Source organism: Cherax quadricarinatus, chromosome 60, assembly GCF_038502225.1.
Source record: "Cherax quadricarinatus isolate ZL_2023a chromosome 60, ASM3850222v1, whole genome shotgun sequence".
NCBI lineage: Eukaryota > Metazoa > Arthropoda > Malacostraca > Decapoda > Parastacidae > Cherax > Cherax quadricarinatus.
This window is the reverse complement of record NC_091351.1, coordinates 1,973,791-1,993,642: the sequence shown is the minus strand read 5'-3', so window position 1 is coordinate 1,993,642 and position 19,852 is coordinate 1,973,791. Positions and strand designations below refer to the sequence as shown.

At 38.5% G+C, this 19,852-nt stretch overlaps 1 protein-coding gene across 3 annotated transcripts in view; it reads right to left on the bottom strand.

Moving 5' to 3' along the window:
- Positions 1-19,852, bottom strand: part of LOC128694455 (gamma-glutamylcyclotransferase) — a 51,151-nt gene that overhangs the window by 15,677 nt on the left and 15,622 nt on the right. For all 3 annotated transcript variants that reach the window (XM_070097884.1, XM_070097882.1, XM_070097883.1), the window contains exons 2-5: positions 15,854-16,110; positions 14,133-14,266; positions 10,806-10,986; positions 3,672-3,748 (exon numbers count right to left, since the gene is read on the bottom strand). In XM_070097884.1, coding sequence (XP_069953985.1) covers positions 3,672-3,748; positions 10,806-10,986; positions 14,133-14,266; positions 15,854-15,970 — 509 coding nt within the window. In that variant the 5' untranslated portion in view covers positions 15,971-16,110. The remainder of the gene's footprint in view (positions 1-3,671; positions 3,749-10,805; positions 10,987-14,132; positions 14,267-15,853; positions 16,111-19,852) is intronic.

The following is a 19,852-nucleotide window of genomic DNA, read 5'->3' as shown; positions in this document are numbered from 1 at the left end:
AAAATATTGTTTCATAAATTCTGAAATCAGCACTATGTGTAAAATTGTGATATGCACAGTGAAGAACATATGGGGAAAACAAGAGTTGTTCTTAAAACCTCCATGAAAGTCAAAAAATTATTTTTAATTTTTGATTTATCAAAAATAATAGCTTTTGATATATTGTACATGAAGGTGCTTTGTTAATGGAGAGATAGGCCTAGTTGGATATAATGAGGTTTAGACAGTTAAACAAGAGTATATGCAGCAACTTTTCTTACCTTCAATTCTGGTTGTTAATGCATCTCAGCATCAGTGGAAGGATTGTTGTGGCCCTACTGGGCCAAGGTGAATGGTTGAGGTTCTAGGGACGAGGTGGATGGATGTGGTTCTTGGGATGAGGTGGATGGATGTGGTTCTTGGGATGAGGTAGATGGATGTGGTTCTTGGGATGAGGTAGATGGATGTGGTTCTTGGGATGAGGTGGATGGATGTGGTTCTTGGGATGAGGTGGATGGATGTGGTTCTTGGGATGAGGTGGATGGATGTGGTTCTTGGGATGAGGTGGATGGCTGTGGTTCTTAGGATGAGGTGGATGGCTGTGGTTCTTAGGATGAGGTGTATTACAACCCAGGATTCAAATGGCCTGTTACCCCGGGTGTAATGGGAGCAAATAAACACAGTAGAAAAAGTTTAGACTTATATTATCCTTCACCAGTTTAGAACAGCAATATGTATACTATGTACAGTGATAAGTATAGTGCACTCCACGGTAAGCAAAGCAGAAATAGAAGCCACAAGATAGCAGACCGTGCTTCAACCAGCTCTAGAATGGGAATGACTTCAGGATATCTGGTTACTTTATCCATAATCGTAAATAAATACTGATTTCCAGATTTTGACCTAGGTAGTGGACCTACACAATCTATAATTAAATCTGCAAAAGGTTCTCCATCAGCAGGTATAGGTTGGAGAGGTGCAGGTTTAATGGAATGTCCAGGTTTTCCAACTTGCTGACATTCTCGGCAACTCCTAATATGATTCTTCACATCTTTCTTTAATTTTGGCCAATAAAATTCTTTTGTGATTCTATACAAGGTTTTTGTAATTCCTAAGTGACCTCCTAATGACGTATTATGAGCTATATTTAATATTTGAGGTCTATACTTCGTTGGAACCACTAACCTGTCATACAATTGCCGGCCCTCTATCTCCTTACCAGTCTCAGTGCAGATCAAATAATCGTTTTTAACTTCATACTTGACCGGATGACCCAAAGAGGATTTACCCATGGCTGCCTCAAAAGCGAATTTTAAAGAAGGGTCCTTTCGTTGTTCCTCCCGGAAGGACAGTCCCTCGGGCATGGAAACAGAGACATCTGGCAATCCTGCAACCTGGGAATAGGAAGGCTTGATCGGGGTCTGTTCACTTGATCTACGAGGCTCTGGCCAGTTTTCCTCGTAAAACAATGTGGCTATTCCGAGATCGGAGTCGTCCAAGGATAGGTCAACATTCTCTCCAGACAACCCTTGGGATGTTGCCCGAGTTATGGCCAACACTGGAGAAGAATTAATCATTATAGGTTCAGGACACGAACTAACAGTAGTAATGTTATTACCCAGTAATAACACTGCATCTTTCATGGGGAATCCTTTTGAGACACCTACAGTCAAGTACCCAGTGTAATATTTGCACTGTACATAAATTTTATGCAAAGGAACAGAATATATAGCTCCTCCATATGCTTCCAATAAAACAGAGGAATTCAAAGAAGTATTCTCTGAAAGGGGTAATAAGGTGGATGGCTGTGGTTCTTAGTCTGAGGTGGATGGATGTAAAAAACTCTTGGTAGTATAAAATTTGTCATACAACTTTGGTAAATAAAAGACTGTTGGGTAGATTTCAATATGTACATGTTTATAGAGGGGCCACAGATATATCAGATCACTTATTAGTTGCAGCTACAGTGAGAGTAAAAGGTAGATGGGATACAAGGAAAATAGAAGCAGCAAGTATAAAAGGGAGGTGGGGGCTTAAAAACTAAAGGAGGAGGCACTTAGGGTAAGATATAAACAACTGTTGGAGTACAGATGGGCTAGTTTGAATATAGGCAATGGGGTAAAGATGTATGGGGTAAGTTTAAGAATATAGTGCTAGTGTGTTCAGCAGAGTTTGTGGTTACAGGAAAGTGGGTGCAGGGGGGAAGAAGAGTGATTGGTGGAATGATGATGTAAAGATAGTAGTAAGAGAGAAAAAGTTAGCATGTGAGATGGTTTTTACAAAGTAGAAGTGATGCAAGGAGAGAGCAGTATATGGAGAGAAAAAGAGAGGTTAAGAGAGTGATGAAGCAATGTAAAAAGAGAGCAAATGAGAGTGGGTGAGATGTTATCAACAAATTTTTTGGAAAATAAGAAAAAGTTTTGGAGTGAGATTAACCCTTTCAGGGTCCAAAGGCAAAATCTGAAGGGGTGCCCCAGTGTCCAAGAAATTTTGAAAAAAAAAAGAAAGAAAAAAAAAATTATTTTTCTTAGTCACTGGTTTTCAAATATGTTCATTAGTCACTCGATCAACTTTGCCACTGTCTTGCATTTCGTTACGGTGAATGATTGTCAACAATGTGACATCTCATTTGTCATGCCACCGTAATGCCATTATGTCACTGGCAGTAAACACCTGCACGTCATGACGAGCACCTGCGTTGAACCTGGGCATATGTTTACGATTAGAACGCACTGTGCCACACACATCTGTCTTGTTCACTCGCAAGAAATCACTGAGTAAAGGGCTTGTGTACCAGTTATCGGTATATAATGTATGCCCCTTACCAAGATAAGGTGCCATCATGCTTCTCACTACGTCACCTGAGATATCCAATAACATCTTGGTATCTTTCAATGTTTTACATCCAGTGTATACAACAATATCCAATACCAGGCCACCGTCACAGTCACAGAGTACAAACAGTTTTATACCAAAGCGTTTCCTCTTGCTCGATATATACTGCTTGAATGACAGCCTACCTTTGAACAAAATCGAAGACTCGTCAATTACAAGATTCTTGAATGGATAAAAGTACATGTTGAACTTTTGTTTGAGATAAATGAAACATTTCTAATCTTGTATAACCTGTCACTTCTGTCAAGCCTGGTTTTGCCAGAGAAGTGCAACATACGTAACAGTAAAATAAGCCTGTTCACTGGGATGATTTCACTGAAGACCGGGGTACAAATTAGCCGATCTGTGGGCCAGTATGATTTTATATTATGCTTATAGACATGAGGCATAAGCATTATTGTTGCAAAAAGCAAATACATTCCAGCAACAGTTGTCTCTTTCCACCGGTTTAGTCTTGACTGTGGTGATATGTATCTTTGAAAAGATGCCTACTGTTTTGGAGACTTTCTTGGATATTTGCTGTATGTGTGTCTGGAATTTGAGACCAATGTCGAGTTGAAGACCTAGAAATTTGCCCTCTGTGAGTCTAGAAATGGGTGAACTATTTATCATTATGTTTAACTGTACATTTAAAGCTGTGTCCAAATAGCATGAAGTAGGTTTTGTCTATATCGACAGTAAGTTTGTTAGTAGTCATCCAAGTAGATATTTTCAGTAATTTGGCATTAATATGGTTGGACTTGTGTGTGAAACATCAGTAACAAATCATTACCAAACTCAAGAAGACACAAGCTCACTTGTAAGATCCACCTGTTAAGATCACCTCACCAGAGTACCCATTATCTTCAATGCTCTCCAGGAACTTTATGTAATTCTGAAAAAGATTAAAAGATTTTTATTCTTGTGATAACACCATGAGAATCTTTTTAAGAATTTTCATGATTGTTCTTAATTCTCTTCAAGGCTAAGGAAAAAATTTAGTACGTACTTGACATCACAGCTGGGTACATACATTCACATCTACCTTGTTGGAATTCATAGGTTCCAACCTAAAGTGTTAAACAAAACATTTTTCCTGCCTGGCAATAAAATGGGTACATACAATAACATCTACCTTGCTAGAGTTCACTGATTTGAAACTAAAGTGTTAAAAGGAAAATACAGTGGACCCCCGCTTAACAATCACCTCCCAATGCGACCAATTATGTAAGTGTATTTATGTACGTGTATGTTTGGGGGTCTGAAATGGACTAATCTACTTCACAATATTCCTTATGGGAACAAATTCGGTCAGTACTGGCACCTGAACATACTTCTGGAATGAAAAAATATCGTTAACCGGGGGTCCACTGTATTTATTATGTTTGGAATGTGAGCAAGGTAACATTTTGTGAAGGGATTCAGGAAAACTGGTTCTGGAAGTGGGGAGTACAGTGCCTGCACTCAGAAAGAGGGTTGGGGATTTGCAGTTTGGAACGGCATATGAACTGTACAACTAGCCCTCCTCTTTCGTGAGTTCCACTTTCACAAGCTTCAAACATTCACGAATGCCCAGCTGCCCAATCATATTTACCAAACAAATGCAGGAAAAAAGTATAGGAAAATGCTTCCAGCAGTGTCCCTACTACCCTCCCTCTTACCCCCTCAACCGGCAGTCCGCCACTCATTGTCCAGTTACTGTTTGCGTCGGTCGTGTCCAGTTGCTGTTCGTGTCCTACTGTACACATGTGTTTGAGTGGTGGTGCAAGTATGGCCCCCAAGCAAGCAGCAACCGCTAATGATGAGCCAACCCCTAAGCGCTCAAAGAAAGTCATGCATCTGGAGGAGAAGATGATATTGCTAGACAAGTGTAGGGCAGATTATTTGAGCAATTCTGCTGTTGGACAATTATTTAATGCAAACGAAAGCACAGTGCACTCTATCAAGAAAAATGAGGCGAAGATAAGGGCAGCACTAGCATCTACTGCTCCTCCCTCAGCCAAGCAAATGTCAAGTAAGAAACAGTGCAATGTTTAAGATGGAATCAGCATTATTTGTGTGTATTTTAGACCAAAATAGAAAAGGAAATCCCATAGACAACATTGCAGTTTGTGCAAAGGGAAAGACTTTGACGTTGGCTAGTGATGAGGCTAGCACCAGTGCAGAACCAGGACATCCTACCATCACCCATCTTGACTTCCTAGCAGATGAGATGAAGATGAGTGGAGAATCAGGTTCGGCAGATCATATTTCAGCAGCTGCATTTCCTGGTGCTTTGAAAAAATCATCAGCATGCCTCTGGTATGACAGTGATGGAGTGAATGATGATGAAAGTCTTTCTTTTTTGCGTCACCCTACCTTTGCGTAAGACGGCCAGTGCGTTAAATAAAATACATATACTACATTTTTTTTTCAACAAGTTGGCCATCTCCCACCAAGGCAGGGTGACCCAAAAAGAAAGAAAATCCCCAAAAAGAAAATACTTTCATCATCATTCAACACTATCACCTCACTCACACATAATCACTGTCTTTGCAGAGGCACCCAGATACAATTGCTTAGAAGCATATATAAAGATATATAACATACCCCTGCAAACTGCCAATATCCCAAACCCTTCCTTTAAAGTGCAGGCATTGCACTTCCCATTTCCAGTACTCAAGTCTGGCTATATAAAGATAACCAGTTTCCCTGAATCCTTCACTAAATATTATCCTGCTCACACTCCTACAGCTTGTCAGGTCCCAAAAACCATTCATCTCCATTCACTCCTATCTAACATGCTCACACACGCTTGCTGGAAGTCCAAGCCCCTACCCACAAAACCTCCTTTACCCCCTCCCTCCAACCTTTCTGAGAACGACCCCTACCCCACCTTCCTTCCCCATGTCATTCTACTTTTATCCATTCTCTCTAAATGACCAAACCACCTCAACAACTCCTCTTCAGCCCTCTTCCTAATACTTTTAGTAACTCCACACCACCTCCTAATTTCCACACTCCGAATTCTCTGAATAATATTTACACCACACATTGCCCTTAGACAAGATATCTCCACTTTCCTCCAGCCACCTCCTTGCAACCCAAGCTTCACACCCATATAAGAGTGTTGGTATCACTGCACTTTCGTACATTCCCTTCTTTGCCTCCATGGATAACGTTTTTTTGTCTCCATAGATACCTCAAGCACCACACACCTTTTTTCCTTCATCAATTCTATGGTTAACCTCATCTTTTATAAACCCATCCGCTGACAAGTCAACTCCCAAATATCTGAAAACATTCACTTGTTCCATACTCCCTCTCTCCAATGTGATATCCAATTTTTCTTTATCTAAATCATTTGATACCCTCATCACCTCACTCTTATCTATGCTCACTTTCAACTTTTTACCTTTACACACCTTCCCAAACTCGTCCACTAACCTTTGCAACTTTTCTTTAGAATTTCCCATAAGCACAGAATCATCAGCAAAAAGTAACTGTGTCAACTCCCATTTTGTATTTGATTCCCCATAATTTAATCCCACCCCTCTCCCCAATGCCTTAGGATATATTGGAATGAAGGGAATTGAGTAATGCAGTAAGGTCGTCAAAATGTTTGCTCAAGGATCTGACATTGTAGTTAAAGATGGTTATGTCATTGTTTGCACTGAGTAATGCCTTTGCTTGGTCTGCTGTATAGTAATTACAGTTGCTGTTTAATTTGTGAAATTCATTTAGTAAAAAGTTAACATAAGGATCTATGCCTGTAATCATAGGATGAGAGTAATTTTACAAACTAGATTTTCTGAGTAAAATAATATAAGAGTTATATTGAATCTACAACTAGACTTAGGAATAATACTATGTAATTATTCTAAAACTTTTAAAAATAAAAAAGAACTATGGATTTATATAGAGTAGATAATTCAGTTATACACTTTGGGATCTAAGTAGCACCTTAATTATTATAACAAATGTGAGCTCATGAACTATGGTAGATATTTACAGCTAAAATAAAGGAGCTAGTGAATATAATAATCAAAGAATGAATTAAAAAAACAAAAACAGTAGTACCCCTCGTATTCCAAATTGACCTACTACTCTCTCCACAACATTTTTACCCACTTTAGCATTGAGATCCCCAACCACAGGTACTCTCTCACTTGGTTCAAACTCCCCATGCAGTCACTCAACATTTCCTAAAATCTCTCTCTCTACACTCCTCTCTTCTCCAGGTGCACAAACACTTAATATAACCCACTTTTCCCATCCCACCTTTATTTTAATAGACACACTCCTTGAATTTATACATTTATATTCCCACTTTTTTCCTGCCATAACTGATCACTCAACATTATTGATACTCTTTCCTTAGCTCTAATTCTATTTGAAACCCCTGACCTAATCCCATTTCTCTCTCCCCACTGAAATTCTCCCACCCACTTCAGCTTTGTTTCACTTAAAGCCAGGACATTCAGCTTCTTCTCATTCATAACATCCACAATCATCTCTTTCTTATCATTCACACAACATCCACACACATTCAAACATCCCACTTTGACGGTTTTCTTTTCTTTTTAGTAGGCTATATGGGAAAAGGGGTTACTAGGCCATTGTTCCTGGCATTTTAGTTGACTTTTACAACACGTATGGCTTATGGAGGAAAGATTCTTATTCGACTTCCCCATGGATATAAAAGGAAAAGCAATAAGAACAAGAACTATTAAGATAAAATCAAAGAAAACTCAGATGAGTGTGTATACATAAACGTGTACATGTATGTGTAGTGTGACCTAAGTGTAAGTAGACGTAGCAAGATGTACCTGAAATCTTGCATGTTTACGAGACAGAAAAAAGACACCAACAATCCTACCATCATGTAAAACAATAACAGGTTTTTGTTTTACACTCACTTGGCAGGACAGTAGTACCTCCCTGGGTGCTCCTGCATCTATAGGCAGGCAATGAAAAAATAAGTAATCAAGCTGTCTGGCAGAAGGATGGTGGTTCTCTAAGGTGGGTCTTCATATGTGGTACTCCCACAGGGAGAGTTACTACACCCACTTCTTTTTTTTAACATTTATGACCTACACACTTTTATAAACATGTGTAGGCAAGAGGTGGGTTGCAACGTTTTTATGAAATAAGCATATGAGATGCATATGCTCACATATATTTCCAGTACAATTGTAATTTAGCTGGCATGTGCATTTTTACATGAACATACCTGTAGGGGAAGGAAGGCGGGGTAGGGGTCGTCCTCGAAAAGGTTGGAGGGAGGGGTTAAAGGAGGGTTTGTGGGAGAGGGGCTTGGACTTCCAGCAAGCATGCGTGAGCATGTTAGATAGCAGTGAATGGAGACGAATGGTATTTGGGACCTGACGAGCTGTTTGAGTATGAGCAGGGTAATATTTAGTGAAGGGATTCAGGGAAAAAGGTTATTTTTATATAGCCGGACTCGAGTACTGGAAATGGGAAGCACAATGCCTGCACTTTAACCAGTAAATGGTCCAATAGGATGTACATTCACATGTGTAGTGCTCCAAAAGTAGATCTACATTTTTTTTACATATTTTCAAATATAACAAAAAAAAAAAATAGATCAAAGTTTTTTACACATTTTCAAATGTAAAAAAAAAAAAAGAAGATCTACATTTTTACATACTATCAAATGTTGAAAAAAGTATATATACGTTTGAACCGTTTACGGGTTAAAGGAGGGGTTTGGGATATTGGCAGTTTGGAGGGATATGCTGTGTATCTTTGTACATATATGCTTCTAAACTGTTGTGTTCTGGGCACCTCTGCAAAAACAGTGATATGTATGAGTGAGGTGAAAGTGTTGAATGATGAAAGTATTTTCTTTTTGGGGATTTTCTTTCTTTTTGGGTCACCCTGCCTCGGTGGGAGACAGCCATCTTGTTAAAAGAAAAAAAAAATACCTGGAGTATACCTGGAGAGGGTTTTGGGGGTCAATGCCCCCTGTAGCTAGGTCCTTGACCAAAGTGTGAAAATTTGTGCTCAGTCTATGTAGATGACTCTCCTTTGAATTCATTTAAAAACAAACACAAATGCACACAATATATGTATTTCTTTTACAAAGTTTTCTTTAAATATTTAATTAAGAAAAGGAAGAATTGAAATATCCTAAAATGCATTTCACTGAGTATTATTATATGTTGTTTTAATGAAAATCATCACTGAGCTATCAGTTTATCTGAAATTTTAATTACAGGACAGTCCCACATATTTAGCAACCTCTTTTTGGTGTTCCACGTTTTTGGTAGTTTACAACTGAGCCATTGATAATTACATGCTTTTTCAGCTTTTCCATCTTTTTTGCACAACAGCTGCATAAGGTGAGGGTGACCGGCACCATATTTTAAGGTAAATATTATATGGATTATTTATTTATTTTACAGTGGAACCTCAAATATCGAACTTTCTTCGTTCCAGATGGCAGTTCGAGTGCCGTTACCAAACGAATTTATTCCCATCAGGAATAATGTAAATTAGGTTAGTTCATTTCAGACCCTCAAAAATACACTTATAAAAGCACTTACAAAAATACACTTATATAATTGGTTGAGTTGGGAGCTGTTTGATATTTGAGGTTCCACTGTACTTTAGTATATGTTTTTTATGCCTAACTGAACTGAACACTTTGTTTGATAGTGAAAAGACGTTATCATGCACTGTAGAAAAACCCACTCTTTTCCACCAACCAGCGATTTTCGCTTATCAGGGGTTGGAAAAATAACTGTCATAGAAACGGGGCCCTCCTGTACATGATGCAACAAATGAAACCATTATAGCCTCTCAGGATAATTACTGAATGCACACTGTACAGCAAAGACTGTATATAAAGGATCTCTATAGTTTGACAGACTTTGGAAATATGGATTTGGAAACAATGGGCAAATTCTGTTGCAGAATTGTCCATTACTGTTACAACCAAATCTTGAAATGGGCTGCAGAAAACAAAATGAACTTCAATGAAGAGAAATTTCATTACTTCGCTATGGAAAACTTGAGGAAATTAAAACTATATTGGAGTATAAAACAAATTAAAACCACACAATAGAGTAAAAAACTATTGTGAAGGATCCGGGAGTGATAATGTCACAGGATCTCACTTTCAAAGATTACAATGCATCTACCACATCTTCTTGAAAAATAATAGGATGGATAATGAGAACCTTCAAAACTAGGGATGCCAAGCCCATGATGATTCTCTTCAAATTGCTTGTTCACTCTAGGCTGGAATATTGCTGTACACTAACAGTGCCTTTCAAGGCAGGTGATATTACTGACCTGGGTAATATACAGAGAATTTTCACGGCACACGTAAGTACAAGAAAGCACCTAAATTAGCGGGAATCTCTAAAGTCCCTTGACTTGTATTCCCTGGGATACAGGCGAGAAAGATACATGATAATATACACCTGGAAAATCCTAAAGGGATTAGTACCAAGTTTGCACACAAAAATCACGCCCTATGAAAGCAAAAGACTTAGCAGGAGATACTACATCCCCCAATGAATAGCTGGGGTGCCACAAGTATGATAAGAGACAATAAGCATCAGGGACCCAAGATTGTTAAGCTACCTCCCAGGGCACATAAGAGGGATTACCTACAGACTCCTGGCTGTCTTAAAAAAGGTGCTGGACAGGAACCTAAAGTCAGTACCTGACCGGCTAAGCTGTGGTCCATACATTAGTTTATGTGCAGTCAGCAGTAACAGCCTGGTTAATCAGGCCCTGATCCACCACGAGGCCTGGTCACAGACCAGGCCATGGGGGCGTTGACCCCCAAAATCCTCTCCAAGTATAATCATGGCAAAACATCCTTGTCTCTATCCACCACAACTGCCATTACCAGCCCTTATTAGTCCACTGAATGGAGGGTTTACTGTATGTACATCTAGATATTACACTTACGTGGGTATTAAAATAGTAAATCATACCTCTGGAAGACCATTTTCCCGAGCCCCTTGAATAATAACATTCTTATATACTGAAGATGGCCTTTTATCTTCTGTAAATGTAATAAGCTGTTGGTAGCATCGTGCTCTGACGGACTCCCCATTAGGAGTCTCGACATCTACCTCCAAGACTTTATATACACCATTGTTCACACCTTCCTGCCTGGAAAAAAACAGAATTTTATTTAGAAATTTTAACGTTTCTTAACAAAAAAAAATACTTGAAAACTATGATTTTTCATAAAAAAAAAAAATAATCAAACAAACAAATTTTATTTCTTTGTGCAGTATGAAAAACGTATTTTACATGTACGAAAATATTGTTAAGCACAAAAGAAAGTCACTAGAAAAAAGTTTGTGCATTTCAGGCATTACTGCATATATATAAAAATACTGTACAGTGAACCATCTAATTAATGGACTAATAGGGGGTGAGAGTATATGATACTGATGACTGTATGAAACTTCTAAATAATTTAATTTTTCACGATCATCCAGGTGTCTTCTAAACTAGTGGACTTGGTCCACTGGTTTGGAAGACAACCACACTAAGAATAAAAATATGTATTATAACTTGTAGTACTACAGTACAGCCTCTCCTCACTGAATGATGGAGTTCAGTTGCTAAGAGCCACATCGGTAAATGAGCATACTAGTATGCAAGGAGCATACTAGAATGGTTGTGTCAACTAACTTTGATATTGTTTTAATTAATGTCACCTGTGCACCATTTTTTTTTTTTCAACAAGTCAGCCGTCTCCCACCGAGGCAGGGTGACCCAAAAAAGAAAGAAAATCCCCAAAAAGAAAATACTTTCATCATCATTCAACACTTTCAGCACACTCACACATTATCACTGCTTTTGCAGAGGTGCTCAGAATACAACAGTTCAGAAGCATATACGTATAAAGATATACAACATATCCCTCCAAACTGTCAATATCCCAAACCCCTCCTTTAAAGTGCAGGCATTGTACTTCCCATTTCCAGGACTCAAGTCCGACTATATGAAAATAACCGGTTTCCCTGAATCCCTTCACTAAATATATTACCCTGCTCACACTCCAACAGATCGTCAGGTCCCAAGTACCATTCGTCTCCATTCACTCCTATCTAACACGCTCACGCACGCTTGCTGGAAGTCCAAGCCCCTCGCCCACAAAACCTCCTTTACCCCTTCTCTCCAACCCTTTCAAGGACGACCCCTACCCCGTCTTCCTTCCCCTATAGATTTACTATATGCTTTCCATGTCATTCTACTTTGATCCATTCTCTCTAAATGACCAAACCACCTCAACAACCCCTCTTCTGCCCTCTGAATAATACTTTTATTAACTCCACACCTTTTCCTAATTTCCACACTCTGAATTTTCTGCATAATATTTACACCACACATTGCTCTTAGACAGGACATCTCCATTGCCTCCAACCGTCTCCTCGCTGCTGCATTTACTACCCAAGCTTCACATCCATATAAGAGTGTTGGTACTACTATACTTTCATACATTCCCTTCTTTGCCTCCATAGATAACGTTTTTTGACTCCACATATACCTCAACGCACCACTCACCTTTTTTCCCTCATCAATTATAACAGTAATTACAACCACCCAAGCTTCACATCCATATAAGAGTGTTGGTACTACTATACTTTCATACATGCCCTTCTTTGCCTCCATAGATAACGTTTTTTGACTCCACATATACCTCAACGCACCACTCACCTTTTTTTCCCCTCATCATTTATAACAGTAATTTACTGTACATTGTAATAAACAGAATAGAGGAAATCAGCTCAAATATACTTTATGTAGGTCTGCATACTGGTCAGAGAACCTGTCGTAAGCCCGAGTCATCGGTAAACGAATACGTTGCTAAGTGACGAGAGGCTGTACAGTATACTCTCAATAAAACAGATTACTGGTAAAAGGGGGGAAGAGGTGTCTGCTTTAGCAAAAATCTGCTATGCTGAAAGTTTTGAATAAGTAGGCTACATCTGTTTAATCAACTGACTATTAGACATAGACAAACATCCAATAGACAGTGTAGTGTCTAGTACAGTGTAGATTTTGTAAAATAGATGGTTCCAGGTATCATTTCAGCCAGGTACAGGAAGACACTCTTCCTTATTGTTACCTACCTAAGTGGCAATAGTGCTATTGGGTTACCTTTAATAAAAATGTTAACTCTAACAAGTGATAATTTTGATTTCATCTTAAAAAGTTACAAACACAATACCACAAAGATAAGTATGTTACACTGAACATAGATCCTGCAGTGACAAAGTACCTATACAAATTTTCCCTCCCTATTTTATCTATTTACATAGAACTAGAAATTTGTCTACAGAACAGTGCTGAATTTTATAACATTTTTAATTATTACAGATGCAGCATTATTGAACTTTCTTTGTCATGAGCAACACCTTTAATTTCTCTAACATTTACGCTAATTTTTGTACCAAAGTACATTTGTCACAGATGTTGCAGTGTTTATGTGAAAATACTCTTTGATTTGGTTAATTAGGTTTAACCCTTAAATGGTCCAAACGTATATATACGTTTTTTCAACATCTGAAAGTATGTAAAAAAAATGTAGATCTTCTTTTTTGTTTTACATTTGAAAACGTGTAAAAAAAACTTATATCTACATTTTTTTTTTTTGTTACATTTGAAAATATGTAAAAAAAAGTAGATTTACTTTTGTAGCACTACGAATTTGAACGTCGATTTGTTTGGACCGTTTAAGGGTTAAAGTCTATCAACTACTCATGGGAGACTATTAAAGCTGCTTGTCACCAGTACAAGACTAGTCAAAGGTGCTTTAGTTCCTAAGATAGGGATTAAAGTAAACTCCCAGTGAGAGATACATAACTCGTGCTGTTAAATAAACCATGGAATGGGTGGGGTTTGAATCCATGGCTAGTGAATCCTAAAACTCCAGGTCAGTATGTAAGCCACTCGGCCAGCTGGCTCTAATAAGATGGGAAATTCATCTGTAAAAACTTGCAATTGTGGTCACAGTGGTGGCCCATGCTAACCTCCCTATGGTGTATAGAAATATACCTATAGTTGGATGACTCTTATTAGAGACAGCTGGCTGAGTGACTTACTCACAGGCCTGGAATATTAAGATTCACCTGTTCTGTGGTTTGTTTGCACTCATGTTATTACGATTTTGAGAGTCACTCTTGTCATTAATAACCTCTAATAATACTGTACCATAGCTCTGAGGTAGTATATTAACTAGTATTTTATAAATACAGTAGCTGTAATTGTTATTCTTTAGCTTTCTTTACTAGTGTACTTACCTATCCAATTTGGCCATATCCTCATTACCAATTTCCCAGAGCACTCCATACACAAAATTACCAGGATCTTCCACAATTGTTGCTGTAGCTCCTTGCCAATTCTGACTGAAGAGGATGAAGTCCAATCTGTAATCCTTCAAAGAGTATATCCAATCACACACTGTCTTTTGCAGTCAATGTATGTAGCTGCATCATTATAATCATTATAGTATACTGACTGAAATACATGTAGTATAAATTAAAAAGTAATATTCTTAGGACATGAATTTTATTAGTAATAATGGTAGAATTACATATAAAATGTTAGGTAAACAGACTCAGATGCAACTAATGTCACATTTTATTGTGGCAACATTTCGCTCTCCAGGAGCTTTATTCATGGAAATCACTAAACTCATTGGCAATGTAAAAATCAAAATAAATGAGCTTCATAGCCCAGGTCTACCACCTACGAAGGACTGAGGCAATAGAGAACAGTCTAACACGAATGCTTCCTAATGCAAAAAAAAAAAAAAAAAAAGTTGGTTAACTTCAGGGCAATAATCCCCTTCCCAGTATCCAATTACCCATCACAAGGCAGCCTTAAAGGTGGTCTTCCCCAGCAACAGAACCTTAGCCCAGATCAAAACCCTACATTTGTGGGGCTTACCTGAAGTATACCTAGAGGGTGTTTCAGAGGTCAATGTCCCCACAGCCTGGTCCAATACCAGGCCTCGCAGTGGATCAGGGCCTAATCAACCAGACTGTTACTGGTGGCCACACACAAGCCAACATACAAACTACAGCCCAGCTGGTCAGGTACTGACTTTAGGTGTCTGTCCAGCTCCCTCTTGAAGACACCTAGGAGTCTATTGGTAATCCCCCTTATGTATGCTAAGAGGCAGTTGAACAATCTAGGGCCCCTGACTCTTATTGTGTTGTTTCTTAGCACACTCATGGCACTCCTGCTTTTCACTGTGGAGATATTGCACCGCCTGGCAAGTTTTTTTGCTTTCGTAGGGAGTGATTTCTGTGTGCAGATTTGGGACTAGTCCCACTAGGATTTTCCAAGTGTACATTATCATGGAAGATGCTACACAATAAACTATAGATGGTAAAAAAATGGCAACACGATTCATCTATAATAAAAAAAAAATGGGCTGAACTGAGGATTTGTAATTAGTTTAAAACTGGCTGTAAAGTGGGAAAAACTGCCAATTCATAAATTGTATCCAGACTGTCAACTTTGCTCCTATGTAATTCCATAAGTTTTCCACCAAATTTTGCATTTTTGGTGTCATTACTTTCAGAAGATAATTTAAAAAATAAAACAGCAAAACTGTTAGTACACCTACCATCCGACTTACAACCTGCTCGACTTACAACCACCCGACTTATGGCAGTGTTTTTTTTTTGCCAAATTTCTGGGAAATAAACAACTATTTGTGTTGTACACAGTGTTTATCCTAAACCTTACAGTATAAAATACAGTACTAACAGCATAAAAAGTAAAGTAAAACATGAAATACCAAAATAAAACAATAAAATAAAGTCATTACAAAAATGTGATGTTGATATTCAGTAGTAAAGTTCGACTTACGTCCATTTCGACTTATGACTGGTTTCTCGGAACCGAACTCGGTCGTAAGTTGGATGGTAGGTGTACTTTTAATTTGGGGGATCATGACAGCGAATGGGTTAAAAAGCATATAGAGTACATGTACAATGTTGAGTTGTCATACCTTGAGTTTGGCCACACTGATCATTTTTGCAGAGGGGTTGTTTACGTGAATGCGTTTTTTGAGAAGGTTCGAGCCATATGCAAAGTAGAGGAAGCAATTTTGAGAAGCCATTTTCATAACACAGCTCAATGGCACTTCAGTGTAAAGATGCCAAGGCAATAGAGGCTGATGCTGCAGCAATATTAGCAATGCCCCTAATTTTTATTATCTTTTCCATTCATAGAATTCCAGAAATGGATTCAATCCACATAACCAATCTGTAACATAATTAAATGTTAAGTGCATGTGGAATTACATGCAATACAAAAACTAAATACCGTAATGAAATAATAAATGTCAAATATGGAAAACTGTAAATTTCAAATAAATTATTATATCACTGTCTAGTAATTATAAGTTTTCAGTAATTTTAAAACTACCCAAAATGCTCAGCATAACAAGAGCTGCGTAGTAGTTTATATGTTAATTACTCCAATGTCTATTGTTTGTTTGCTGGAGCTACTAAAATATTTTGTTACAGTAAATTGGATGTACATTCTGCAGCTCCTGAGCAGCATAATTGTGTGCCCTCGATGTTTTGTGTAAAAAATATGCAGACTGCCACCAACTTGTGAATGCTTTCCATTGGCTTTACTTGGTTAATATTACAGATACAGTAGCTATTATTCTTATTATTATTTCTCCAAGGGAAAAGTGGAAAAGAATCCTTCCTCCATAAGAAATGTGTGTTATAAGAGGCAACTAAAATGACTCACAAAATCATGATGACACAACTGCAAACAAACCATACCACGTCTGTAAAAACTTGCATTTGTGATCACAGTGGTGCCTATGCTAACCTTCCTAAGGTGTATAAATATACCTAGTTGGACGAATCTTAGTACCTAGCTGGCCCAGTGGCTAACATGTCAATTTGGAGTTTCATGACTCTCTAACTGCGGGTTCAAGCCCCGCCCGCGGTGTGGTAGGCAACTAACATGCTGGGAGAAAGGGGCTAGTAACCCCTTCTCCTGTATAAATTACTAAAAAGAAGAAAAGCTTTATAAGGTTTTCTCCTTTTTCGAGTCACCCTGCCTCAGTGGGAGACAACTGGTATGTTAAAAAAAATTATTATTATTACATTCATGGGGAGTGCTAAACCCATAGAGGGCAAAGTGCCTGGGGGGGGGGGATATGAAGCATTAAGGTTCAATCCAAGGAAGGAAAGGGCAGGTCAAATTTATTGAATCAAGAGCTCCTCACCAGCACCAAAGAACCTCCCTTGAAGGATAGAAGAGGGCCACACTTATACAGCCGGTTAGGTTCTGAGATGCTGATGTAGAGCGAAAATTGCTGTATAGTGAATCATAGCTTTTTTTTTCACTTTCAAATGCACATAAATGCGTGATAACATGTTTACACTGTCATATATTAAGTGAGCAATGTAGCTAAGCCTAAGAAATGGATATACAGTACACATATTACTTACAATATTTTTGTCCTTAGCTTATAGTGAGTGGTTAATATATTTATTGTAGGAAGCCTGAATAAACGAAGAATGGCATCATTGAAAACTGCTCAATTAGTGAAACGCTGTAAAACAAAGCACCGTAAAGTGGGGCCTGCCTGAATTTGCTAAATAAACATACTATATTGTATATCTTATTTTTTAGTCACCAATAATTGTTACTGTATCAAGGGACAAAATGAGATTTTGACAGGTATAAATATACATGATTGACAATCAATTTAGATAAATGAACATACATGCAATATTCTGAACATTTTCTTTAGGCTTCATTTCACTTGCAATGAGGTAAATTAGAGAACAGAAATATGCTTGCACAGCTGAAGACATTATTATTATAATCAATTTCAGTGCTAAACTGATAAATCCAAATGTAACTTGGTTAGCAGCCCACTCAGCTCACACATTGAGTGTCTGTTGTTCAATCCCTGTTACAGGTAGAAACATTGGGCATTTCCTTAAGACACCTGCCGTCCCTGTTCACCTAGCAGTCAGTAGGGACCTGGATGTTAGGTGACTGATGTGGGTCGCATCCTGGGGACAAAATTAACCTAAGTTGCCCGAAATGCTCTGCACAACCAGGGGCTTTTTATATAGTAGTATGTCACTGATGTCAGCTACGGTCTGTATATCTTGTACATGTACTTAAGAATTTGCAATACAGCAAATGGAAAAGAGAAAAATGGGGGATATAAATGATGTGGGAAATACGTATCTAACAAGACCATGGGAGGGCTCCCAGCAATGAATTTAGGTTAAATAAATTTAGATATAGAAAGGACAAAGGATGGTACTTGTTCGGTAATGGAATTATTGACGAGTGGAACAAACTCCCAGGCAAGATCAACGAGGCAAGAAATCTGGATAGCTTTAAGTACAATTATCATACATAGTATAAATTACCTAAGATAACCCCCCAAAAAAAGTCGAAGTGACTTATTTCCACTGGGGTCCTTGTAATATCTTATTATTTAAACCTTAAAATAAGTAAGTAACTCAACTGTGTGAAAACTCAGTTACAATAAAAAAGAGAAATAGTACTAAGAATAAGGTAAACCGGGCCTGGGTAAACCAGGCCTGGTGGCCTGGTGGCTAAAGCTCCCGCTTCACACACGGAGGGCCCGGGTTCGATTCCCGGCGGGTGGAAACATTTCGACACGTTTCCTTACACCTCCTGTCCTGTTCACCTAGCAGCAAATAGGTACCTGGGTGTTAGTCGACTGGTGTGGGTCGCATCCTGGGGGACAAGATTAAGGACCCCAATGGAAATAAGTTAGACAGTCCTCGATGACGCACTGACTTTCTTGGGTTATCCTGGGTGGCTAACCCTCCGGGGTTAAAAATATGAACGAAATCTTATCTCTTATCTAACATTAAAGAGAGGATCAACTTCCAATAATAGGTACACAAATGTTGGGTATATGAGTGGGTGAGTTAGACCTACTTAGCATGAGATGAGCTAGTAGGCCTATTGCAGTACTCCTTCAATATGTTCTTATTATGTTATGTACTTACATGGGTTGTATGTATTGTAACAAGTAAATTAATGTCACTGTTATGCCCACCAATAACTCATTACAATTGTGACCGGGTGTGGACGTGTGAATTGCTCATTACTTTATTTGTTCATGATTGTAACCATGTATAAGTTGATAAATCAGACACATGTGCATCTTTTGGGTATCTTTATGAGGAAACGTTTCACCACACAGTGGCTTCATCAGCCCATACAAAGGAGAATAAGAACATAAGAAAGAAGAAACGCTGCAGCAGGCCTACTGGCCCACGTGAGGCAGGTCCAAGGCTCCTACCAGCTTAAGCCAATGCCCTAACCTAGTTAGGTTGGGTCACATTCACTTAAGGAAAGAGTAGGGCATCTGACCTAGTAGCACAAGCTAGTCAGGTCCAACTCACACCCACTCATGTATTTATCTAACCTATTTTTAAAACTACACAACGTTTTATCTTCTATAACTGTACTGGGGAGTTTGTTCCACTCATCCACAACACTATTACCAAACCAGTGCTGTGAAGAATGGTGAAGAACAGAAGGAGTTTGAGGTAATCAGTCCCTCAGCCTTGAGTCGATGTGATCAGTCCATCAAGATTGATGGACTGATCACATTGACTCCAGGCTGAGGGACTGATTACCTCAAACTACTCCTGTTGTTCACCATTCTCCTCTGTATGGGCTGATGAAGCCACTGTGTAGCAAAATGTTGCACATGTGTCTAATTTATCAACTTCTCGGTTCTCTGAACTATTCATCTACATAGACATAAGTAATGCAATAAGATCACAGTAAACAGTGGTTGTTTTGCAGACATAAGTAAATTTACTTACATGATTCATTACCTTTGTAACTTGTGACTTCATTACCTTTGTACCTTGCTCAGCTATCAAAACTTTGGGGCCTAGTTCCTGGACCCATTATGTACCTGTAATCTGTAAGTACCTTTGTAACTTGTCATGATGGTGACCAGATCTACCTG